The 25,849-nt window shown below is 38.8% G+C and overlaps 1 protein-coding gene across 1 annotated transcript in view; it reads left to right on the top strand.

The window, feature by feature from the left end:
- The first annotated feature begins 14,650 nt into the window (after positions 1-14,650).
- The window catches only part of LOC118322779 (myosin-4-like), a 15,136-nt gene continuing 3,937 nt past the window's right edge, over positions 14,651-25,849 (top strand). The window contains exons 1-25 of the mRNA XM_035654580.1: positions 14,651-14,855; positions 15,058-15,201; positions 16,340-16,496; positions 16,578-16,605; positions 16,704-16,812; positions 16,893-16,985; positions 17,280-17,343; positions 17,435-17,533; positions 17,621-17,724; positions 17,798-17,936; positions 18,042-18,160; positions 18,939-19,088; positions 19,184-19,354; positions 19,434-19,754; positions 20,512-20,586; positions 21,475-21,562; positions 21,963-22,080; positions 22,159-22,282; positions 22,365-22,501; positions 22,861-23,116; positions 23,207-23,449; positions 24,125-24,301; positions 24,385-24,530; positions 25,227-25,317; positions 25,419-25,808. Of these exons, the coding sequence (XP_035510473.1) occupies positions 14,652-14,855; positions 15,058-15,201; positions 16,340-16,496; positions 16,578-16,605; positions 16,704-16,812; positions 16,893-16,985; positions 17,280-17,343; positions 17,435-17,533; positions 17,621-17,724; positions 17,798-17,936; positions 18,042-18,160; positions 18,939-19,088; positions 19,184-19,354; positions 19,434-19,754; positions 20,512-20,586; positions 21,475-21,562; positions 21,963-22,080; positions 22,159-22,282; positions 22,365-22,501; positions 22,861-23,116; positions 23,207-23,449; positions 24,125-24,301; positions 24,385-24,530; positions 25,227-25,317; positions 25,419-25,808 (3,747 nt within the window). The 5' untranslated portion in view covers position 14,651. The remainder of the gene's footprint in view (positions 14,856-15,057; positions 15,202-16,339; positions 16,497-16,577; positions 16,606-16,703; positions 16,813-16,892; positions 16,986-17,279; positions 17,344-17,434; positions 17,534-17,620; positions 17,725-17,797; positions 17,937-18,041; positions 18,161-18,938; positions 19,089-19,183; positions 19,355-19,433; positions 19,755-20,511; positions 20,587-21,474; positions 21,563-21,962; positions 22,081-22,158; positions 22,283-22,364; positions 22,502-22,860; positions 23,117-23,206; positions 23,450-24,124; positions 24,302-24,384; positions 24,531-25,226; positions 25,318-25,418; positions 25,809-25,849) is intronic.

The raw sequence follows: 25,849 nt of genomic DNA on the forward strand, positions 1-25,849 counted from the left end.
TGGATGTGAGGAAACACTAAAGAACGTCGAGAACGATATAAATTGTATCTGTGAGACAATGAAAACAATTGTTTTTTAACCCTCTTACGCTACGCTAGGTTACGTAAGGTAGTTACAGCACGATTACATATTACCCTTCTCATCATTACATATCTGTATATGACAAAAAATACCAAAGAAATTAAGAAATGATTCATTTAACTGTATTTTTATCAGTTTATTTATAGTTTATATTAAACAATCATCTCCTTTTGTTAAGATTGGAACTATTTTACGCTGCCAGGATCTTTCCCTGTTTGTGCCTGAAGCAAACTTTAAACAAACAACGTATTTTGTTGTTTAATTTGGAGGATTTTGGTGTCAGATTAATCTTATCAACATGTTTGGCCTCACACCTGTTTGCTGATGGTGGGTCTCCTCAGGGCGACGTCAGCGGTCGCTGTGGACGAGCTGGTCTTTGTGCTGCTGTTGGATCCGTTGGCTGCACGCAAACATTAAAAACAGCACATTATTTAACAAATGACAGCTGGAGTCTTAACTTCTGTCCAATAATGAGCGAGGAAATCTTTTTGTGCTCCTTCACACCAAAACGACGACTGATGACGACATTTACAGCCAATTTGAGGTGAAAACAGCTGTTTGTTGACGCTTCCTGTCACTGAATTACTCTTTTACACATAAAAACGCACATCGAAGGAACGCCATTATTGAGCCCTTAGCCCGGAGGGGTTCACAGCTCTGTGTGCAGTCTGGTTTTCATCCTATAGGCCCCTTAATGGTTCTTCATCGGCTGTGATTCATAAGCTGTCTGCTCGCTGTACATCACATCCTCTCACATCTCCAGCTGAAGGTAAAACACGTGAGCACGGCAGAGTGCGACGCCTGAGGGCCGCACGTCGCAGCCGTGGACGCTGGTCGGAGCAGGACCGGGAACCCGCCTGCAGAGAAACTCCTAAAATAACAATGACGACCACTTAAAGGGGAAATAAGAAATCTTCATTGACCTCCGTTAGTGTCAGATTTATCATCATCATCAGAATATTTAACCTATGAGGGATATATAATGTTATTTTATGTTAGCTGTTTCTGATCGACCCATTTAAGAAATACCTCAAACATTGGAGGAAATAAGATCATTCTCTTATTCGAAGTTAAACTGCCGTTGGCATCAGCTTTAAACTGTTGTTCACCAAGTAATAATTACAGCACTTTACACTTGTTAAACTACAAAATTGTGTTATTTTTACGTATGTTTCTGTACAAAGATTTGAATAAGTGAGTGACTCTTTAGGAGAACTTGGCTTTCTGTTTCCCCCCGTTGATCTGAACCAAAATTACAAGTGTGAAATCTTCTTCGGACTACGATGAAAAGAGGCGGTCTGAGTCCGCATGAACCATAGTTCGGATTGTTTATTGTGTGTTTTTTTGGACTTTTTGGACCAGTTATAGGAAGTTACACAGGCTCATCATCAGAACCATCAAAAAATAACACAACAAAAATGTTGTTTTAAAATTGAAATATGATCTGATTATGTTATATCTGCTGTGTGTGGAGCTGCCCTCCATCCTGCAGAGGAGCGACTGTGTTCAATGTACTTTACAGCCAATGGATTTTTGTTTTTTGACCCAAAAAATTATAAATATTGGGAACAAAACGGGTCATTTAGAGAAATCCGTTGCACTGACAATGAAACTTGTAAAAAACACAAATCTATCTAGAGGCAATGTTCTGGGCTACTGTAGAAACATGGTGGGTTTGTGGCGTCTATAGTTTCTCCTACATACTTGGAAGGTTAAAGTGAAGTGAGGGGGTTATCATAAAAAAAAAAAATCACCAAATCTGGAGACACATGGTGTGAAATGGTAAGTTTTGTGACCCTGATCTTATCAATTCTTTTTATCAACGGCAGCTATGTTTTGGACGTAATGCAAAATAACAATGTCAAACTCGAGTCTACGCCGCTGGAAACTGGCAACAAGAAGGAGTCTAACTGCAAAAACTACACACAGTGTTAAGACTCACAGAATCCATAATGATATTGATATAAATACAATCTGATCAGAATCTCATCCAGAGTAAAATGTACAATATATGCCTCTGAGATGTAGTAAAGTTGCTTAAAATGTAAATACATGAATCTGTACTCGAGTACCAGACCTTGGCCTTCATTAAACTTCTGCCTCTCTGAAGGAGGATCGCACTTGTCTGGGTTGAACGCTGACAAACTCGCCCGCAGCCAACCGCCTCCCCGCTCGTGTGTTCGGGCGTCGCGCCAGCAGAAAGAACAAAAACCATCTGCTATCTGCTGCGATGTCGTTAGCGAGGGTGGCTGGCAGCGATGGAACATAATAAGCCAGTCATTAAGAAAAATGTAGGATCTCCTCCAGGAGCGCCGGCTGAGGTTTCGCGATAGTGTGGAGGAAAACACGTCAGAGAAAATGTATTACAAGAGATTTGTCAAAGGTTTGTAAAAACTGTTGGAAGTATAGTGCAATCACTTATTATGTCAGTTAAAAACTCTTCTGCTCTGAGGATAATAAGCAGATTAATACGGATGATGACTGATTGCCAAACTAAAGGAGGATTAATCTGTCTGACAGGGAAACATGTTGAGAAATTAAATCATGACCTGCAGCTTCAAAAGTGGAAACAAAACAGATATTATATCATCTCTAACCTCTAAAAACCTCCATAAAAGACACAGTTTCTCATCCCTTCAGCGCCTGTGTTCAGGGTTGAGAACGGGCTGAAGATAAAGGCTCAGTTTTACCATATGGTGAGGGGTTGTGGCGTGCCAGCGGGCTCTGTGGGGCCTCGGCCGACGAGGAGGGACGTCGCCATGTTGTTTCTGGAACGACACAAACAACAACAGGAAGGAGGACAGTTGCACATGTGATAAATAAAAAGTTAATGTGTGTTTCTTTCATGGGTTTTGGGGTTTTCTTTGGTTATTTCCTGTTTTATTTTGTAGTTTTTGCTCCTCTTGTGTCTTGTTTTAGCCGCCTCGATTGTGTTGACCTGTGTCTAATTAGTTTCCCCTCACTAGAGTATATATTTCCTGTGTCTCCGTCACTCTGGGTTTGTTCCTCCTGTCACAGAACGCGAGGATTTGGACCCAAATGCAGACGAGCGGAGCAGCTGTGAAACAAAAACTCGAAAGGAGGAAAACTACAAAATAAAATAAAGGAAGTAACTCAATTTAATCAGCAGATTGTGACTGAAATGTACTGAACACATTCATGTTCCTCAGAGGATAAACTGTTTACACTTTTTCTAATTTTAATAACCTTTCTGCATATTGGTCAGACTTTAAGAGTAAAAACAACATAAATGTTTTGTGCTACTTTTGTCTTTTTATTGAGATCTTCCTTGTTGTATGTTAAAATACAGGAAATCTCCCCAAACATCTCTTTTAAATATCATTCAGTTAAAGTAAAAACAACTTTGTTGTGCCAGAACTCCTGATGAGAAAGCAGGAAGCTCGTCGTCCTGCTGTATTTTAGTCGTCTATCACTGTGATCAGGAATCATTCCACTCAGCAGAGCAGGAAGTCCTTCACGCTGTAAAGCTGCTGGGTGAATCGGTTTTTGAAGAAATACTGGAACGTTTATCAGCACTGATGTTCAAATGTGTGTGAATGGAAACTGAAAGTCAACAACCAGCAACATGTCTAACAAACTGTTGATCTAGTTGGGTGGGAAGGGAGCACTTTATCCGACCAGTGTACCATGTGGGATGCTGATTTGAACACCTGCTGTAATCCAGGGTTCAGTGTTTTCTTGCTTAAGGACACTTCCACATGCAGACAGGAAGAGGTGGGAATCGAACCTTGGTCAGTGGACCCGCTCTACCTGCAAACATTTAGCAGGTTTGTAATGTTACTTCAGGCTGATTGTAAACTGCTTCTTGTTTCTACTCACTGCTACCAAACGATAACAAACGTAATCACACACAATCACAGTTTTTAAGCCTCAGCTCCTTCTCGTTAAGTCTTCCTCATCAGTCCAAATCCCACCGTCACATTTACAACTCCGGAGGGATTAAGAGGAAGGATTGTTCAACTGATCCTCCCTCCAAAATCAACAAGCAGCTTTCTAATAAACGCTGTAATACACACCAACCCCTCTGTGACACACACACACAGTCTCAGTGGCAGCAAAGCTCATTTTTCAAACAACAACAAACTGTAAGGAAATAAAAAGTGACGGCTGCTGAATAAAAATAGCTTTTGGGTGTTTGTGTGATATCTGCCAGAGATGTTGTTGATGCAGCTTCGGTCCCGTGGGAGCGCCCCGTCCTATCCCCACTTGGATGTCTTCCACAAACGAGGTGTAAAATGTGACACAGATGTTTGTGAAATGTCACCTGATATTCCAGCCCTCCTGCATTAACATAAACACCTCGCCGTTCTCGTTCAGGAAGCGGCGTGTTGAGTCCCACAGATCTTCTCTGGCGGAGATAGTCGGCCCCGGAGTGCCGCACGTTTAAGATAATCAGATTAAAGTGGATCGAATCTGCAGGCCCCTGTTCACATGAATGGACTGCTGGGACTCGATGATGGCGAGGAATGATAATGAGTTGAGAGGGCCACGATAAGCAAACTAAAAGCACCAGAGGAGGTGATGCTCAGGGCAGTACATCAGCAGATTTTAATCCTACAAACAGGGAAAATATCATCTATATGAACCCAGAAGTGTTGAATATTAACTCACATGTTTGTCAATTAGCATTAATAATCACAATCACCTATATGGACAATATTCCAGGTGATTTGCAGAGGTGTCTGTTTTCAGGTGTGGCTCTCACCTTTACTGGAGCTGTTGACGTAATACCTCAGTCCCTCAGGTGACGTGTAGCTCCTCCATCCTGGGGGAAGAGGTCGGCTGGCGGTCTCCTCCCCGGGAGCAGGCGAGCTCACGGCCACCGGATTCTGTCATCAACAAACAATCATTTCACCACCACATATAGTTTCCTTCCTGTGAGATGTTATTGTGATGTGTTAGATATCATGTGTCAGCACTGGTCTTATACGGTTTATAACACTTTAAAAACTTTGTTTTACATTAACCTGTTTAAACGGTTAATAAATAAAAACTATAATAGCTTGAACATTCATTGTTTTTGCAGCGGAAAGCTTCAGTCTGTAACATCATAATGTTACGCTTTGTTCGTACGGTATGTTACGTGCCACTACGTTATGTGAAGTTAAGTTACAATATGCTACGTTACATTGCGTTATGTTACACTATGGTATGTTAAGTTACATTACGCTAGGTGAAAAATGTGGTGACGACATGTGCTGCTGCATGTTTTTACATTTATAAATCTTTTGAATAACTATGTTTTTGTTTTTATTTAATAAAATTTGATGAAAATAAAAAAAACTGGTCCAACTTTTGTTTTTTTAATTTATTGACTAAATTTCAATACTTTTATCAATTATTATAGTTTAAGGAATTATATAACCTTTTAGCTTCAGTTGTACAGATTTTAGGGATACGAATAATTTCAAGATGCTCAAGAAATAACATCGCAATAAGCTAAAAACCAATATCGTCACTGGACTGTTTCTATTGCAGAGTTTCAAAGGGTTAAAACAGTAAAAGAGATTTTCATAAGTTTGGAAAACTAACTCTCAGAATGTAAATATTAACACCAATATTGATGAGTTTCATCACAGTAACAGCCATATAATTTAGTTTATAGCTTAAAAACATCCACTGAATTACACAACATTGTATTAATTAACAGTTACTAAGTGCTATTGATTTCCTGGAGGTTATAGTTATATGAGAACAACCTAAATCTTCATTGAGGTGATGAATCGAGGCCGTACGTGGCTGTATCCATAAAAGAAAAAGAAGAAACTCCTGCAGTGTAATGTGGACATTAACTATCGAGGATCCTGAGGGCTGTGAAAATGAATAGTGTAATTCACCCAGAGTACGGGAACATTGAGTCCAAATAAAAGTCTATAATGTGATGCAGCTGCTTCATTAAAGTTTATGTCGAATAACAACATTTTCCACAAGCTTGCACATATACATATATATACAGTGAATGTAAATGCAGGAGCTGCGACTGCCTCTGCAATAAGCTACGTTATTATCATCAGATTCTCATTTTGCTTTGCAGCAGCTCTAAATAATGGTGTTATTCATACGCTGAAATATGATCCACTAAATGGATAAATAATGATAAATGCGGCTCCGCCTTATCAGCAGTCCCCAGGAGTCTCCACTGCAGACCATTTTATACAGCCTGCACACACTTATATATGTATGCCGGGGCCTGAAATTACCACAGTGTGCTTTACAAGGGGAAAAGCTGGGTTTTAATCTGCAGGGATCGCTGGCTGGCTGTTCATTTTCAGATTCAGCGGCGCGTGGCCCCACTCAGATCCGTCTGTTGCATCTGACAGAAGGGCCGACTGAACCTTTAGGACGCTGCAGTCAGACATCTGAAGGAGGGGGGAGGTGGGTGGATGCGATAGGACAGATATATAAATGGGGCAGATTATTAGCAGAATGATAAAGGAGTCATATCATGTTCTTTTGCTCGAATGGGCAGCGGGGCAGAGTGGGCGGATAAAGCTGACTGATGTGTAACATTAAAGGGATCTTTTCTATCTCTGCAGCTGATTTAAGTTTTGCAGCTCCGGTCCCGTGTTGTGCTGCAGTATTTTTCAGCTGAGAAGACGTTTGCTGCACAAAAAAAGATAAGTGACAGTTGACCCGTGTGTTTGTGAGATCGCTCCGTCTTGTAATGTGACTCGAGACAACTGCACAACCTACGTTTGTAGGAATGAATTCATCATTGCTGTCAGGATTATCACTTGTGAGACAGAACATTGGACATTCTTTGCAGATAAATGACAAAATAGGTCATTTATCATTGTCTTTCAACCAGAGATTGAGTTAAAGTCTATAAAATATCTAAAGTTAGGCGGTAAGATGAATAAATAACAGCCTTACGAGTATGTTTTCTATAAGAGGTTCAGCCATTGACAGTAAATTCTGCAGTGTTATACATCTGTAGCAGCTGTAACAAGTGTGGGATCAATAAAGTCTATCTCATCTTATATATATATGGAATTAATTAACATCCATGCAATTTGTTACCCTAATTACCCTAAGAGTGTAAGAAAAGGCTGTCATACGTCCTACAGACAGCTGCGGAGGTCAGATACTGGTGCGTTTCACGGCCACCGTAGTTTCTTCACAGACACGAGCGGTGTTCAGTTAGTTAGCAATCTGCAGTTTCACCACTAGATGCCACTAAATCCTACAAACTGGACCTTTAACGTGTGTTTTAGGCAAATAAAGTGCTGACTTTAGATGGCTGTAGAAATATAATTAACCATAAAAAAAGCCTGTCATACGTTCTATAGACAGCTGCAGAGGTCAGATACTGGTAGGTAACGTCACTAAGTAACTAGTGTATTTCAGACTGCACTATATGAATGTTTAATGTAATGTTTAACATTTGAGGGGCACTAAAAAGCCTCCATACATAAGAAGTCCTGCTCTGTTTCTGAAGGATCCAAAAGGCTTAAAGATAAACTTTTATCATCATTTCACACTCGCCTTTTATAAAACAACTGATCTGTGAGATATCCGCTGCCAAAAATCCCACAATCCTCTGGGGCGCTGCCCTCAATGTAACCCAATGAAAACCAGGATCTCCGCTCACGTTCAGCTCAGTTCGCTCTGAATCTGAAAGGAAACCAACAGGACAGACGGGAGGACGCCTCTCGCTGCTTTACTGAGCTTCTTCCACCTTTTGTCCACCATTTCTGCGTCTTCTTCACAGCGTTATATGATTTCTAACCGTTCACAGTGGTCCAGCAGCGGTTTTTCATTATCATAAACCCATTTTGGAATCTGGGTTCATCGTATATAATTACAAAAAGGAAAAATCTTCTGTATTATTTTAGATTCCTGCAACAACTGCTGATGGTTTTCTGTTTCCCTGAGGCAGCTGCTCAGAGTTTCAAACAACAGCAATTATAAAAACAACAAGAGGAAGCCTTATAGAGGAGCTTATAGTCACACAGGAGGCTGATAAAAATAATAAAGTACAGGGAACGGAAAGAAAAAAGGCCTTTTCTTCTCTCTGAGGATGAATAATTATGTAGCAGCACGATACTCAGGCAGGTCGGCTTTTGTTCCTCTGACTGAGGCCGAGCTTTGGTGAGGATGTAAATAAACGAGGACTGAGTGCGTCAACAGAGTAAACAGCCTAAAACTAAATGTTTGACAGAAGATGCTTCATTTTAAGTCCAGGTGAAATTAAAAATGTCATTTTAACCCTTTAAGATAACATCCTCACTCCTCAGTTATATTGTTTCTTCATATTTAACAATTTATGCTAATTTAACATTTTTTAAATAAAATCACAATTTATTTTTTTCTTTTTCTGTCAAAATACAATAAATATGTAAATATGCAGAAGCAAACTCTCTGATCTCTGTTTCACCTGGAAAAAGAGATCAGAGATAATCAGGTATATTGTTTCCATGTTTCCAGCTTAAGCTTGTTAGCATTGAAATGAAAATGTGAATGAGCAAAATTAAAAAAGTAATAATGAATCAAATTTTAATGATTAATATATGTGTGTAATGAGAAAGGAATAATAATAATCTAATAAATAAAACATGTATTATGGATTTTTTATGTATGTACTATCAGGAGACTAAATGTTTCAGTTCAAAATACTTCTTCACATATCTGAATGACTTTAATGTTTACTCGATGGATCAGCTGATTCCTCCAAAGCTTCCTATTGGAAACCATACACAGTCAGCTGACAGCTCAGCTGATTCCCTCAAGCATCCAAGAGCCATCCCAATTGGCAAATTTCATCGGTGGCGCCTTATTTAGAAGCTGCTTTTAGCCTTCTATCTCTGCTGCTTCCTCTACAACCCAGTTTGTAACCCAGCTCCACCCCAGCGTCCTCCTTTTATGGGTTGGTAATTTAGAATTAATCAAATGTCATTTTCTATTGCCATTGATGCCTTTTGCTCTGTTCCTTGTCCTGGGGGGTTCTCTTGCCTGCCGCTCTCCTTGTCTTCAACCTTTTTACATGTATGGCACAAAATGGAAGGACACAGGGGGCACCCCAGAACAGAGCCATACCCACCAAATGTAAACACTCTGCCGGTTGGAAATAAAAGTTATTTTGACAAAAAGTGGTCCTGACTGGAACTTAAAAGTTCTTTTCAGATTTCATAACTACTAAATCATTTATTTTAGGAAACCGTTTCTCATTATAATGACTTACACCAAATCTTTTTGGGCAAGTAAAAGGCTTTCCATAAAAAATATCCTCACCACCCCGCAAAGCCCTCTCTAAAGAAAATGATTCTTTTTTCTTTTTTTTTTTTACAACACATTTAACACCCAGCCAGTCTTCCATTGTTCGCTCAGTCACAAAACCTCATCATGGATGAACCTGGAGACGCTGATGGTCGCTAACCAATTTAAAAAGTTCCTGGTACTGTAAACACGTGTTACCACAATAAAGCAAACTAATTTAAACTGAAGATTGAAAATCTTCTTTTGGAGTATTCCTCTTGATATTGGATAAAGCTGCTTTTTTTGAAGTAAACACAGGAAAGGCGGTTGAGAGTAGGAGTTCCTTACCATGCTGCGAAGCCGCTGAGCTTGCCAGGAAACTGAAACCAAGCCTCTGAAATATGAAATAAAGAGAGACAGGCCCCGGGATTAATTGGATCTCAATTTACTGTCCCAAAATGAATCCAAAGCCTTGCAGGAAGGTCACAGCTCAGGACACAGAGGGCAGACAGACACTGAAGTATCTTTCAAGCCTCACTCAACTAACCAGGCCCTTGCAGTTGAAAGACATTGTTTTTTTGGTTTTGAATCGGTTCGAGAACGTTTTCTATGAGTCTGTTGTTGGGCAGAAAACGTCCAGCCGGTTTTTGCCGCTCTTGTCAAGTGAAACACAAAAGAGGACACTGTGAGATGGGAGCTTGTGAATGTCCGGGCGCAACAAAGGCTGAGTTCTGTCTCGCCTGCTTCCTTTCTCACTTTCCTTTGGTTAAATCTTGGACTGACCTTCTGCCTTATAGTGGAAGTGTCCAGTCCTGCTCATACACGATGAAGGTCTTTGTCTCTGAGAACGAGGCATTCTTTGTGAGCCCGGAGCGAGAGCCCGGGACAGAGGCAAGATTTAGATAGAGTTACAGTTTACTCTGCAAGATGTGCCACAGACAGCAGTTAGCTGCAGTTTATGGTGATAAAGTCAGTAAAAGAATGGAAAGTAATCACTGACCCGCAAAGATACCCCAAGATTGTTTGGACAATCTGAACATTACTATTTAATTATTTACTTAATATGTATTTAATTAGTTTAAATGTTTTTAAACTAGAGTCACAATTCTTAAATTTTTGCCAAATTGGTGTTACAAAATGAGTTCAAAACTACAATTTCAGCAATTAATCACCAAAAAAATATTAAAATCTTAAAATTTGGGTATATTTTAAACATTTCTTAATGGTTACAACACTGTAATCCTCAACACATTAATACATATAAACCTAGTGTGAACTTAAAGTCGAACCCATCGGTTTGTTGAGTAATGTTATTTGAAGCCTCCAGTTTGCCGTTATGGTTGTCCACACAATGACGAAGTGGTCGGACCAGCCGTAGGTGGAACGTACTGCAAGCCCTAAAGCATCCCCTGCATTTATGTCCCTGGTTTACTTAATGGGACCCATCAGTTACTAAAAATGAACATCAATGCTGTAATGGAAGAAGACCTGAAACTAGAGAGGTGAAAGACCCATAAACCTCATCAGGAAACTGTTTTACTGAGCTTCATAAAATCAACTGAGAAGTCGACTCATTTCTCCATAAGACTCAATACTATCTGTGTGTTAGCTGCCCCCTGCTGGCTGTTACATAGACTGCAGGTTTAAGACCGTTCTCTGTCCGTTATATTTACTGTCAATAATATCAATGTGCTGGCCCTGTTTGGTTTATATTTCAGCTTCAAACAACAGCCGACTGCTGCCAACATGATGATCCACAGAGACTAATGGATTTATTTGGCTATAAAGTAGAAAAACCTTAACTAATAATTAAGTCATAATTAAATTAGTAATGTCTTAATTAGTCCGTAGAGTCTAACATGTCACTGTTGTTTATACAGTTTATCTTTCTCTCTTTGTTACATGTAATTGGGTTCAATAAATGAATCACAGCTTCGTCTGCTTGTTTCTGTATTTTTTTGTATTTTCTCCTCATTCTGTCACAAAGTCGCTTTGTTAAAAATAAAAGAGCTAAAAAAAGAACGCACCAGGTTATTTTTGTCACTTTTTTTATTAAATATTTTGGATCAAAAGCTGTCGGATGTCTCACTGGAAACAAAAACCCTAGAAGAGATCTTAAATTAATGTCTTTTACATCTTCAAAGGAAACGACCACAGACGAGAGATCTGTCGTCGTTTCTTCGATGTGAAAGAAAACTGACAGGATGTGAATGTTTGTCTCACAGGCTTCATTTCTTTATTTCAAAGGGTGTTTGAATACATAAAAATATACAAAGTCGATCTATATCTCAGCATTTTGTTCTTTTCTCAATGAAAATGTTACTTTATATATAGTTTATAGTATGCGTCCTGCATTAGAGCGAACCGTCAGGGAGAGGAAAACACTGTATTTGTAAAAAAAAAGAAGTTTATTAATTATATTTGATTCTTAAAAAAATTAAAAATACACAATAGAGACACATAATTGTATAAAAAGTTCCTAAAATATCAGGAAAACTGATCTCTGATCAATATTTACAGGAAATAATCTGCTCAAAATTCATCTAAATCGCTCGTTTTACACAAACGAATTCAGAATCAGGGAAAAAGGGGTCTTTATTATTATTATTGTTATTTTGGATGTTTGTTTTTTTGGGATTTTTATTTAAATTTATTATTATATTTAAACACCTGAACACAAACTGCATTCACACTCTAATAAACAGCCTTGTCCCAAAAATACACGAGGGTCAGGGAAAAGAAAACACTGAATCTGTCAAAAAAAGGAAGCTTATTAAGTATATTCTATTCTTAAGAAATTAAAAATGACATAATACAGACAGATAATTGTATAAAAATATCAGGAAAACGAAATAATATGACTCGTTTTACACAAACTTTTTTTTATTTGGGTTCATTGTTCAGTTTATCAGCTGTTCTCTACAGTTATTGTATAAAATATCCATAAAATAAGTCTTAAAACCTAAAATAACTTAACGTTTACTTTTGGTTTCACATGGGACACGAGCGCTGGTCTCCGTCCCTCTTTGTGTTCAGTGCTAGTTAGCGAATGTTAGCATTTGAACACAATAAACTAAGACGGTGCATCGTAATGTCTTTTCCACCCAGTTTTTGTGCCGTTTTTAACGAAATAAACTGGTTCAAAACACGAAAAGTTGGTTCCAACCAATAAATATCAGAGTTTCGGTGTCATTTTGAACGTGTTGTGTAACGAATAATTTAGAGGGAAAAACACCATTTGAGTGTGTTAGCAAGATAAATACGGCCTCACAACACAGCTTCAAACTCTTAGTTTGAACTAATCCACCATTTATTCACAACTTCAGATCACTCCCTTCTCCTTTCCTGCAACCTTCGAGCTGAATAAAAACCCTTGTTTGTATGTTTTATGTGCTGCTGAAGAAGATTTATACGCTCACTGTTGATTCATTTAAAGACATATAGGACGTTTCTCTGTGAAAGTGAAACCTAACCCCCCCGCTGTCCCTTCGCTCACCTCGCTGAGACTTCACACGAGCTCCACTTCAAATGTCACCCAGAAGCAACTGACAGAGGTGTTCACCGTGAGCTGTGATTGGTTGACGCCGAATAACAAAGCCTTTCGCCCACCGTGAGGCTGTTTACTTTGGACCGCCGCCACAGTCTCATTGTTAAAACACTGTATCCCACTCAGGCTTTGATGGCCTTTATTTCCGCACCAGCTGCCTGTAATAATCCTCTAAAAGGAATATAATCAATCCTCCTTAAATCCACTTTTAAAGGTTGTCTGCCTGTTCGTGTCCGGGCACTAATCACCTCGGTCTGCAGCCGTTAAACCCTCCACGACGTGCCGACGGGAATATTCAGCTTATGAATGTGGACGGGATCTCAGGGGTGACATAAATAACCCTGAAGCTCCGTGTTTGTTCTGTTAATAGGAAGGTTGATCTTTATTAAATTAGGTTGCTTTAGGAGCTGCAGCACAATGCACTGATAATATGGAAACGTGTTCATTGTTTTGGGTTCATTGTACAGTTTTATTTCTGTACTTTTATTGATATACATTAAATATAGTATTAAATATAATATAAAACTTTGTCAGGTTACTCAACGATATAAAAAGGGTCAATTAAGGAAAAAGGAGGTCAGGAATCACTCGTTTAAAGGACCAGTGTTTAGGATTTAGTGTTGCAGTGAAGTTGCAGACTAACTGAACACCTCTCGCATCTGTATTTGACGACCTGGGAATAAGAACGGGCTGTGAAGTCTGTAGGAAAACACACTGATTCTTATTTTCAGGTGATTACACATTAATGAAAACATAGCTATGAATAGATCCTCCTGAATGTTTCACACTGGAGCTTTAAGACGTTTATTTATTACACATTTGTTGATTCCAGGTTTCATGTTTCTTTTTATATTGTGGTTCTTTAATATCTTTGTCTTAATGCCTTTGATGTTTTATATAAAGCACTTTGAATTATCTTCACTGTAAAACCTAAAAAACAAAACAGTTTAAACACCAACAATTAAAGCATGAAAAAATATTTGTGAAAGTAATTTATTAAGGTAAATTAAGCTAATTGTACTTAAAACTAGTATTTTACACTCATATGCAGCATATACATACGAAAAAACAATTTACAATTAATTGATTATTAAAATACTGCACAAATTTAATGCATTCAAAACAACTTTTTGTTAACTTTTTATGAAGATATGTTGTTAGGATTTACAGTTTAAAGTGTAAGTTACTCATTTATTAAGGTAAATTAAGTTAATTGTACTTAAAACCACAAAATATATTACTCATATGCAGAATTTCTACAAAATGATTTAAAATGTGTTCACAGAATTTATTTATTTTACTATAAAGTAACTTAAACACATCTTTTTTTATTCATTTTTTGGTTGAGTTTAATTTATGTTAATTTACCTCTTTTATTAGATATGTTGTTTGTGTGTATTTATCTGTGTATCCTGGTTGGTTTATGGATGTTTTTTCTTTATAATCAGCTTCATTACAGTTATTTGTTGTCCTGTCTTCCTCTGTGGTGTCTATATATAACCTCCCCATCCATTCGTATCCACGATGAGCAGCAGGTTGCTGTAACTCTACCACTGTATGCCCATGTAAAGGAAGGAGGCTGCACACTGAGGACGATGCTGACGTATATAAAGGGACAGTGCAACCAAGAGCTCCACAATCCTTTTCGGTGTGTGGATTCTTGTTTGTTTCTCATATTCCTGAACTTCCTGGTTGATGCAGTAAGTGGGTGAGTTGATCTCAAACGTTATTTATTACATAAAATTCAAGAAAACTCAAGATAAACATGCAGATTTCTTCTTTTCTTATTTGGGTTCAGGAGGAGAAAATGAGCACAGATGGAGAAATGTCAATCTTCGGGCCGGCCGCCCAGTTCCTCCGCAAGTCTGAGAGGGAGCGGACGGAGGCCCAGTCCCGCCCGTTTGATGGCAAGACAGCGTGCTTCGCCAGCGACGAGAAAGAGCTGTATGTCAAGGCTGAGATCCAGGACAGGGCGGACGGCAGAGTCACTGTGAAGACCGTGGATGACAGAGTGGGTGGACTGAAGTGGCCTTTTAATGAGACACTGAGCACAGTGAATATTCCTGTTATGGGATGTCTGTCTGTTAAAAACCTGCAATAAAGAATCTGTTTTATGAGTCTGGCCTTCAACATTTAGTCTCCCCCTGAAGCCACAAGAGTTGTGTTTTGTTCCTGCAGACTTATTTCCTGACTTTAAACTTCCTATTTTCCAGACTTTGACTGTCAGGGAGGACCAAGTGTTTCCCATGAACCCGCCCAAGTTCGATAAGATTGAGGACATGGTGATGATGACGCACCTCCACGAGCCTGCGGTGCTGTTCAACCTGAAGGAGCGGTACACGGCGTGGATGATCTACGTAAGTCTTCCACTGAATTGAATTATTATTAACTCACCATTCAATTACAGACCAGCAGTGTGAGACAATAAAATAATATTATTACTTTACTAATTACTCCCTGCCAACATGAATTAGTTACACTACTAGTTATATTACTTTTCTGCTAATTCCTCCTCAAAATTAAGACTTAACAACGATTAAAATCCAGTTTTGTTTGTTATAATCAAAATAATAACGACACGATTACAAAAATGAATCCAAGTATCTGATTGGATTTTTGGATTTCAACAAACTGTACATTAATTAGTAATTAGTTACATTACTAGTTATTGGGGAAAGTAATATTATTACTGTTAATGTCCAACACTGCAGGTCAACAGTTGAAATGTGACAATGAAAGTTAATCTATAATTTGGCTTAATAAAAAACAATATATATATATATATATAAATATTGAAGATTAAAGAATAAAGATTAAAATCTTTTTGTTTTTACTTCCCTGAAGTTTAACCTGCTGCTGATTTAACTGTAAAGAAAACGTTGCTCAACACAGATTAATTAAAATACATTTGACATTTTCTTCAAAAATACATTATTGATGCTAAAAAATATTACTTGCATCCCTACTTGCATTAGGTTAATTTATAAAAGGTAAATAATAAAATTTTATTTCATTTTATGTCTAATTTTAACTAATTGTTAATGCTAATGTCTAAAAGCTAAGCTACGTAAGGTGAACTCGTATCTGAGTTTTATTCAGTAAAATAACACTGAGCTTAACACAGAATATCATATTGCTTTTTATAAAGTTGCTGTGATTATTTTATAATATTAGGTAAAACAAAAATCCAGTTCTGGTGAGATTTAACGACCACGTTTGATTGTGAGTTAAATGCTAACATGCTAATATGTTTAGCAGATATAATGTTGACCATGTTCAGTTTGACGTATTCAATGCTAACATTTGCTAATTATAGGATAAGATAATGTTTCTTTATTGATCCCCCCAGCAGCAGCACAGTGGATGTAGTGCAAAGAGTAAAGAAAAAGAACATAATAATAAAGAATAAAACATAATAAAATATAAAATATATACATTAAAATAGAATATAACTGAGGCTAAGAAGGCTAAATAAATGTTTTCTTTTCCCTGCAGACGTACTCTGGGCTGTTCTGTGTGACTGTGAATCCTTACAAATGGCTCCCGGTCTACAACCCGGAGGTGGTCCGGGCCTACAGAGGGAAGAAGAGGATGGAGGTTCCCCCTCACATCTTCGCCCTGTCTGATAACGCCTACCAGTTCATGCTCACCGGTACGTCAGCAGCACAAAATCAACACAACTGAACGATCTTACGTCTTTTATTTCACCGTGTGTTTTCTTTTACGTCCTCAGATCGTGAAAATCAGTCTATTCTCATCACGTAAGTTTATCTGAGGTGTTTGTTTGTATATTTCACAAACTACTGACATTAAAAACTCTGAAATAATTCACATTTTCTTCCTCTTTTGTTATTATAAGTGGAGAATCCGGTGCTGGAAAGACTGTGAACACTAAGCGTGTCATCCAGTATTTCGCAACAATCTCAGTTGGTGGAGACAAGAAGAGGGAGATGAACAGTAAAATGAAGGTGAGTCCGGGACGTCATTTGCCGGTAGAGTCCGTCAGAGAAAGAGCGGGAGTCAGATTTATGTGTTTTGCCTTTTTTAGGGAACTCTGGAGGATCAAATCATCCAGGCCAACCCTCTGCTGGAAGCTTTCGGGAACGCCAAGACGATGAGGAACGACAATTCGTCTCGCTTTGTGAGTCATTTTATTATCCCAGATGGGAAGTTTGATTTGCAAAGAGGCACAAATCATCTTCTCAGCAACCTTAAAAATGTAGTTCAGGTGGTTTTTATTCTTTATGTTCAGGTTACTGTACAAAGAAATCATAGAAAGAGTAAGAACAGATTCAATAAACGACTTAAATAATAAAATAGGGATAGAATTTTCCTCATTAACAAACATTTAATGTCCTAAGGAAGTTTTAAAATTGACATATAAACATTATAAATGACTGTTGGAGACTAAGATGTAACTGGTTTTGTTGAACAGGGCAAATTCATTCGGATACACTTTGGCACAACTGGTAAACTGTCGTCTGCAGATATCGAAACGTGTAAGTTTCTACAAACTCTGTGTAGAATATTTGATGCATTACGTTGCTGTAAAAGTGTGTTAAATGTTTTATGTCTTTTCCTCTTTAAAAGACCTGCTAGAGAAGTCGAGAGTGACCTTCCAGCTGGCGGCGGAGAGGAGTTATCACATTTTCTATCAGCTTACTTGCAACAAGAAGCCTGAACTGATCGGTAATCTGATTAATTCTTCTGTTTTTATCTTGCTGTTCTTACAACGTTCATACAAGAGAGATTTTAGCTTGATTTCTTTCCCTTCAGATCTGCTTCTCATCACCACCAACCCCTACGACTTCGCCTTCATCAGTCAGGGCGAAATCAGCGTCAAAAGCATCAACGACGCCGAGGAGCTGATGGCCACAGACGTGAGTGGACTCGCATGCTGAAGCTCGCTCCATCTCTGAATCTCAGTCTGATTTTGAGCATTTTGTGACACAGGAGGCCTTAGATATTCTGGGCTTCACGGCGGAGGAGAAAACGTCCATCTACAAGCTGACCGGAGCTGTGATGCATTATGGGAACATGAAGTTCAAGCAGAAGCAGCGTGAGGAGCAGGCTGAGCCAGATGGCACAGAGGGTGAGGATCATCCATCCAAATTAATACTGTCGTACGAGCAAATGGAAGCAGACTGATGAGGAAAAATAAAAGTTGTGGTTGAGATTAGTTTGTTTTTGTTTGTAGAAGCTGATAAAGCGGCGTATCTGATGGGCCTGAACTCTGCTGATCTGCTGAAAAGTCTCTGTTATCCCAGAGTGAAGGTCGGAAATGAGTATGTCACCAAGGGACAGACTGTACAGCAGGTAACACGTCTACTTCTGGATATATATACAAAGCCACTGTCCATAATGAGGTTATTAGGGGTCGCCAAAGCTTCATGCGGGGTCGCGATGCCTTCTTGATTGAAGAGGTGTAAGAAAATATACACAGTAGGGCTAAATCTCAACATTATATTCATTCCTGTGTGGATTTTTTTATTAATTTGATTAAATTGTTATTTTGGATGTTTAAATTGATCAACTCTGAACATATGCTTTTACAGAAGCTTTCACTCTCTGATAAACAGCCTCGTCCGAAGGTACAGAAGTACGGCAAGGGAGAAGAAAGAAGACTATTAAGTGTATTTTACTGTAAAAAAATATTAAAGATACATGATACAGAGAAATAATTGTATAAAAATATCAAGAAAACTCATCAAGGTTGGAAATAACCAATATTTAAAATTCAATCAGACAAAACTAAACAGCTGCTTCATTTCCAACACTGGGACCAGATGACTTTCTGTTAAACTGAGAAGTTGTGCGAGTGCTCTTACTCTTAAAATAATGAAAATAATCTTGTTCCTCTGCTGGGATATTATGCAACAATTGTTGTTACTGGTTAAATCGAGCTCAATATTAGCTGTAATATCTTATTAAGACAAAGTTAGACATATTTTCTCTTAAAACCATTTTATTTTTCTAAAGCAAAATCATCCACAACAAGATTATTTTTCTTTTTAGACAAAATATAAGACAAATTTCCCACAAAAAAGGCTGTTTTCTTAACATTTAGTTGCACTTTAACTTTCCCTCTCTCCAGGTGTACAACTCCATCGGCGCTCTCGCAAAGTCCGTCTACGAGAAGATGTTTCTGTGGATGGTCGTACGAATCAACCAGCAGCTGGATACAAAACAACCCAGACAACATTTCATTGGCGTTCTCGATATCGCTGGCTTCGAGATCTTTGATGTGGGTGTTTAATATATATATATATATAGATCTTATTTTACATTAGTTATGATGTATGTTTATTCAAATACCATCTTTTACGATGTTGTCTGTAGTACAACAGCATGGAGCAACTCTGCATCAACTTCACCAACGAGAAGCTGCAACAGTTTTTCAACCACCACATGTTTGTGTTGGAGCAAGAGGAATACAAGAAAGAGGGGATTGAGTGGGAGTTCATTGACTTTGGGATGGATTTGGCGGCCTGCATTGAGCTTATTGAAAAGGTACTGTCATTTAAAATACTAGCCTGGATGAAAGGAAGTGTTTAAACAATGATTTTTAATAAGAACAATTGTTTCCCAGCCAATGGGGATCTTCTCCATCCTCGAGGAAGAGTGCATGTTCCCAAAATCCACAGACGCCTCTTTCAAGAACAAACTGTACGACCAACATCTCGGGAAGAACAACTGCTTCTTGAAGCCCAAAACGGTCAAAGGCAAACCGGAGGCTCACTTCACTCTGATGCACTACGCCGGCACTGTTGACTATAACATCAGCGGCTGGCTGGAGAAGAACAAAGACCCTCTGAGCGAGTCTGTGGTGCAGCTGTACCAGAAGTCTTCGGTAAAGATACTGGCCATGTTGTACGCGAGCTTTTCTGGATCCGATGGTGAGTTTTTTGGGGTTTTATTTAATATTTAAATACTTACAAATTAAACGTATTATTTTATTCCACAATTAATTGCATCAGTGGCGGCTGCTTTATGCTCAAAAACTCATGAAATGTAGCACAAAAGTTGGGTGGCGGAACAAAATGTATCAAGACCAGACATACAAAAAAGCCTCAAGGATCCATATCCCAAACACAACAGGAAGTCGGCCATTTGGAATTGTAGTCATTTTTAGTGGTCATTTTTGGCGATTTGCGTACGTTTTAACGGACTTCTATTATAACTGATTGGATCGGCTTCAAATTTGGTCAGTGCTATCTAAAGACCTTCACAGTTAAAAGTTTTGCTATTTGTGACCGTACGTCGAACGGCGTGCCCTTGGCTTGGCGTCAAATTACGACGTTTCGCCATTAAACAGGAAGTTCTCATAACTTCAGAGTAGTTGGTCCAATTTCTACCAAACTTCACATGTCTGATAAGAGTCCTGAACACTTCTACCTGCCAATATTCAGTCATACTCAAACCATCTGTAGTTATAATTACCATAGTATCATTAATGTTTATGTTAATTTCTTCTGCGTAATTGTGAAAATGCACAAATATAAAGTAAATCTATGCACAGAGTTGGTTTGCAGAAGGATGGTTGGTATCGTTGTGATTAGTATTCATGGATTCATATGGAGAAATATTTTATGAAAGTAAGAATTATCCATAAAAGTGAGATATGACTGTTACTGTGTGTTGGTTTTAAATGTGTCATTAATGCAGAGGCAGCTGCAGGAGGAACTAAAAAAGGATCCAAGAAGAAGGGAGCATCTTTCCAAACTGTGTCAGCGCTGTTCAGGGTAAGATGCTAACAGAACTTTTAGGAAATATAGATTGAGGTTTTTAAGCACTTGAAGATTGTAACTAAAAAGTTAAACTAAAAGTTTATCCATGCTAGCAGCTTGGTGAAGCTGTACTTTAAGCTAAATGCTGACATCAGCATGCATACTAGCTCACAATAACAATGCAGATGTTTATCATGTTCAGCATTATGGTTTTGTGTGTAAGCATGCTAACAGTTGCTAAATAATACTAAACACAAAGAATATTGAGCTTGATGGGAAAGTTTTGCAGGTATTTTAAACATAAACTAGAGTATTGGGCCCAAAAGTTAAGGAAGTTATTAATGTGTGCATCAAATTTTAAGACAATCCATCCAATAGTTCAAAGTTATTTTAACAAAAAAAAAATTGTTGAAACTGATTACATTGAGAATTTTAAGCAACAGAAACCCAAACACCAGGGAGGAGAAAACATTTATCAAGAAAAAAACCTATTAAGTCTGTATGATTGTTAAAAAATACAAAAAAATATAATACAGAGAATTGTATAAAAAGTTCCTTAAACAGGAAATAATCATCCAAGTTCATCCAAATCACTTGTTTTACACAAACGTCTTGCAGTTACTGAGTTTTGAGTTTGAGTTCATTGTACAGTTTTCAATATAATATGAAACTATAAAATATGTCACTGAGTCAGTTTACTGAATGATAGAAAAAGAAGTTTGTTAAGGGAAAAGGTTGGGAGTCACTGAACTACACTGTAACTAAAATCATATCTGAGAAAACATTTTGAATAGAAGAGAAGAACTCATAAAGTTTCATATATGAATTCTTTGGATGTTCTTATTGCTTTTCTGTCACAAAGTAAATAAGAAACAACAACTCACGTGTACATTTTACTTACAGGAGAATCTCGGGAAGCTCATGACGAACCTGAGAACGACTCATCCTCACTTTGTCCGCTGTTTGATACCAAATGAGACCAAAACACCAGGTAGTATCAATAATCCGCTTTTTACCGTATCTTTATTAAATAACATATTATAAAACATGAAACTCCAGCTGACACCCTAATCAATAATGTCACATTTTTGCATTGTAAAAATAAGTTTATAAGCTGTAGAAAGACTGAGATATAGCAAGCAAAGATGGATTATTTAATATTTCATAACTCTGTTCTAACAAATGTTATTAAAATTATTAAATGTTTTGTAATGTTATTTTTCCAGTAAAGTTCATTAAAAAACTATAAAAAACATACTTTGGATTTCATAAAACATAAATACAATCAATCGTTTTTATAAGAATTGTTGGCTGTAATTTTATTATTCTGACAATTAAGAGTAATATACATTTCTGTCCCGATATATATTATATAAAACTATTGCCTTCAGGTGCAATGGAGAACAACCTGGTTATCCACCAACTACGCTGCAACGGCGTGCTGGAGGGGATCCGGATCTGCAGGAAGGGATTTCCCAGCCGAATCCTCTACGGGGACTTCAAGCAGAGGCAAATAAAGCTTTACCTTTTAAATATTTAATAATGTTTTTCATCCCATAAAACTCAGACCTGTTATTCCTCCTGCAGATACAGGATTCTGAATCCCAGCGCGGTTCCGGAGGGACAATTTATGGACAACAAGAAAGCTGCAGAGAAACTTCTGGGCTCAATCGACGTGGATCACACTCAGTGCAAGTTTGGACACACTAAGGTTTTTTAATTTGTTCTCACGTGCTTGTTGAGTGGTTGAGATGTTCAGAGCTGCACAGAACGATAACTACCTATAATTTCAGGTGTTTTTTAAAGCTGGTCTGCTGGGCACTTTGGAGGAGATGCGAGATGAGCGGTTAGCTCAGGTTGTGGCGTCCACTCAGGCTCTGTGCCGCGCCTACCTCGTTCGCCTGGAGTACCAGAGGATGATGGCCAGAAAGTAAATATATTCACTGCTTTAAAGCTGCGACTTTACATGTGTAATTTTTGTGGATTATGCTACACTATACTTTTGTTCTTGCCTGAAACAGTTAAATTTAGGTTTAAGAAGTGTGTAATTATGGAGTTTGAACTTCTTTTCATATCATTGAACTGCCACAAATTTCCAGAAATATCACTGAGGACATTACCTCAGTGTCTGATGCAGTTCTGTGCTGCAATAATGTAATTTTGGCGAAAAGAAGAACATGTTTGCACGTTGTTATGACCTGATGAAAACACAGATCTGTGGTTTGTTATGTTTTAAAAAAAAAATCCTGAAACTTGCAGATTTAACTTATCCATGTTTTACTTTGACAGGGAGGCAATCTACACCATCCAGTATAACTTCCGCTCTTTCATGAACGTGAAACACTGGCCGTGGATGAAGCTGTATTTTAAGCTCAAACCTCTCCTGAAGAGCGCTGAGGCGGAGAAGGAAATGGCCCAAATGAAGGTGGATTTCACGAAGCTCAAAGAAGATCTGTCCAAGTCAGAAAACCGGCGGAGGGAACTCGAAGAGAAGCTGGTTTCCATTGTACAAGAGAAGAACGACCTCCTGCTCCAGGTTCAGACAGTAAGTCCCACCTCAGACTGAGCGACGGTCACATAGTCGGCTTGATTGTTACCATCACTGACTTAACTGTTTTCACAAACTTGATATCAGGAGGCCGACAGCCTGCAGGATGCCGAGGAGAGATGTGAAGGCCTCATCAAAAGCAAGATCCAGATGGAAGCCAAGCTGAAGGAGGTGACAGAGAGACTGGAAGACGAGGAGGAGGTCAACGCCGAGCTGACCGCCAAGAAGAGGAAGCTCGAGGACGAGTGCTCTGAACTGAAGAGGGACATCGACGACTTGGAGCTCACCTTGGCTAAAGTGGAGAAGGAGAAACATGCCACAGAAAACAAGGTAGTATCATGTTCATCATGAGGCTGTAGCGTCACGTTTAAAGGCTCCACATGCTGCAGAAAACCGCTGTTAATAGTGACACTAGCTGAATGCCCCTGCCTCGCATTGCTCTTGGCTAGTACACTTAGCTTAGCTTAGCTTGGTACGGTTATTTATTGTTGATAAAAAATAAACCAACATTTGTCATAAAACACAAGTTAGTATCATGGGGACGTAATTTTGCAGGTTAACTTTAGCCAACTAACATATGCACTCAGATTGTACGATAGCCAGCTGCAACCAAACCATGGCGCCGGCCACCCTGTAACGCCAGCGGACACAGTAACCTGCAAACAACAAGCCAGCCCGATTATTCCCCGGAGTTTGGATGAAGCTAAAACCCGGAGGTTATGAATATAACCAGTGTTCCCTGAGGGATGGAAACAAGGTTAAACACTTAAGTATTAAACCAACATGTTGGTTTCTGGATCTCTACATAGAAACCCATAAAAATTGGTCCACAGGCAACCAAGAAAGTTGGGCAGTGTCTCATTTTTAAGTTATGTTACAACCCGTTCACACATTGTCAATAAAAAGTAATTAATAAATAAAAATATTACGTAAAAAGCTTCAGAATCTGACATTTTGGAGCCTTTTAGGAGGAGTTGTCTCATCATTTCTTTATAATGACTTTAGGTGAAAAACCTGACTGAAGAAATCATGAGCCAAGATGAAAATATCACCAAATTGTCGAAGGAGAAGAAATCGCTGCAGGAGGCTCACCAGCAGACGCTGGACGACCTGCAGTCAGAGGAGGACAAAATAAACACTCTGACCAAAGCCAAAACCAAACTGGAGCAGCAGGTCGATGAGGTGAGTGTCTGTACTCACAGGAAAGTTGAGGGGGTAGAAATGTAACACACTGCTGCGGTTAAGATGTAAATGTGTGATTTTAGCTGGAAGCTTCTCTGGAACAAGAGAAAAAGCTGCGTATGGACCTGGAGAGAGCCAAGAGGAAGCTGGAGGGTGATCTGAAACTGGCCCAGGAATCCATAATGGATCTGGAGAATGAGAAACAGCAGCTGGATGAAAAGCTGAAAAAGTGAGTGGTGTGAAAAAAGATGATTCATCTGCAGTATTTCATATTTAATGTTGTATTGTTAAATATTTCACCTTTAAAGCTGCAAAAATTGATATTTTTATATGAACTATGGAAGCTAAAAAATGCCATAATCAAAAAGTGGCAGATTTGACGAACCCGCAGAGATAATTATCACCTGAATCTGCGGCTCAGCTCTCTGGAGAGTTTTAGTGTCTTTCAGCTCATTGTTTTGGTTTTATGACTCTCAACTTCACTGTTTTCTGGTTCAGTCTCACAGCTCTCATGAACCATGTTTTCAGGCAGACAAAGACATATATTTCTCTCAGGAGTTTGTAGAGACCAAAAACAGAGCTAAGACGGACAGAAAATGACTTCAAAAGAATGATAATGTTGCTCCGTGTTTGAAAACTCTTTGCAAACGTAACGTATAAAGTGATCCCCAAAGGCCAAAGGATGCTTTTATGCAGGTGTGATACATCATATTTCAGTATTATAAACTTAAGACTAGATTACCTTCTAGTAGCTTACATTAATAAGTGAAATCAATCATTTTTAATATGAATCAAACTTTTGGAAAGAAACCACCTGTGGGAAATTATAACTTCTGTTCTGCAAATTTCTGCATCACGCTTTGCTAACTGGTGCATTTTCTGATTTTGTGATGGATTGAAATAAACAGCAAGCTTCACTCTGCAGGAAAGACTTTGAGTCGTCACAGCTGCAGACGAAGATAGAAGATGAACAAGCTCTCGGTGCTCAGCTGCAGAAGAAAATAAAAGAGCTCCAGGTGAAGAATTCAATCGCCAGCTCGGGTTTGAGGTTATATCACAGACGACTTCAGTGGAGGTATTCTCCCAGGATCACATCATTTCAACCTCTTATCTGCAGGCAAGGAGCGAGGAGCTGGAGGAGGAAATCGAGGCCGAGCGCTCGGCTCGAGCCAAAGTGGAGAAGCAGAGGTCCGATCTGTCCCGGGAGCTGGAGGAGATCACGGAGAGGCTGGAGGAGGCCGGAGGAGCCACCGCCGCTCAGGCTGAGCTAAACAAGAAACGCGAGGCCGAGTTCCTAAAAATACGCAGGGATCTGGAGGAGTGTTCACTGCAGCACGAGGCCACGTCTGCTGCCCTGCGCAAGAAACACGCAGACAGCGTGGCCGAACTGGGAGAGCAGCTGGATAACGTCCAGAGGGTCCGGCAGAAACTGGAGAAGGAGAAGAGCGAGTTACGGCTGGAGGTGGACGACTTGGCTAGCAATATGGAAACCATGGCCAAAGCAAAGGTTGGTTACCAAATTCATTTTTAATGATCAGTTCCATTCCA

Source organism: Morone saxatilis, unplaced genomic scaffold, assembly GCF_004916995.1.
Source record: "Morone saxatilis isolate NCDOM2014 unplaced genomic scaffold, NCSU_SB_2.0 Contig14, whole genome shotgun sequence".
Taxonomy (NCBI): domain Eukaryota; kingdom Metazoa; phylum Chordata; class Actinopteri; family Moronidae; genus Morone; species Morone saxatilis.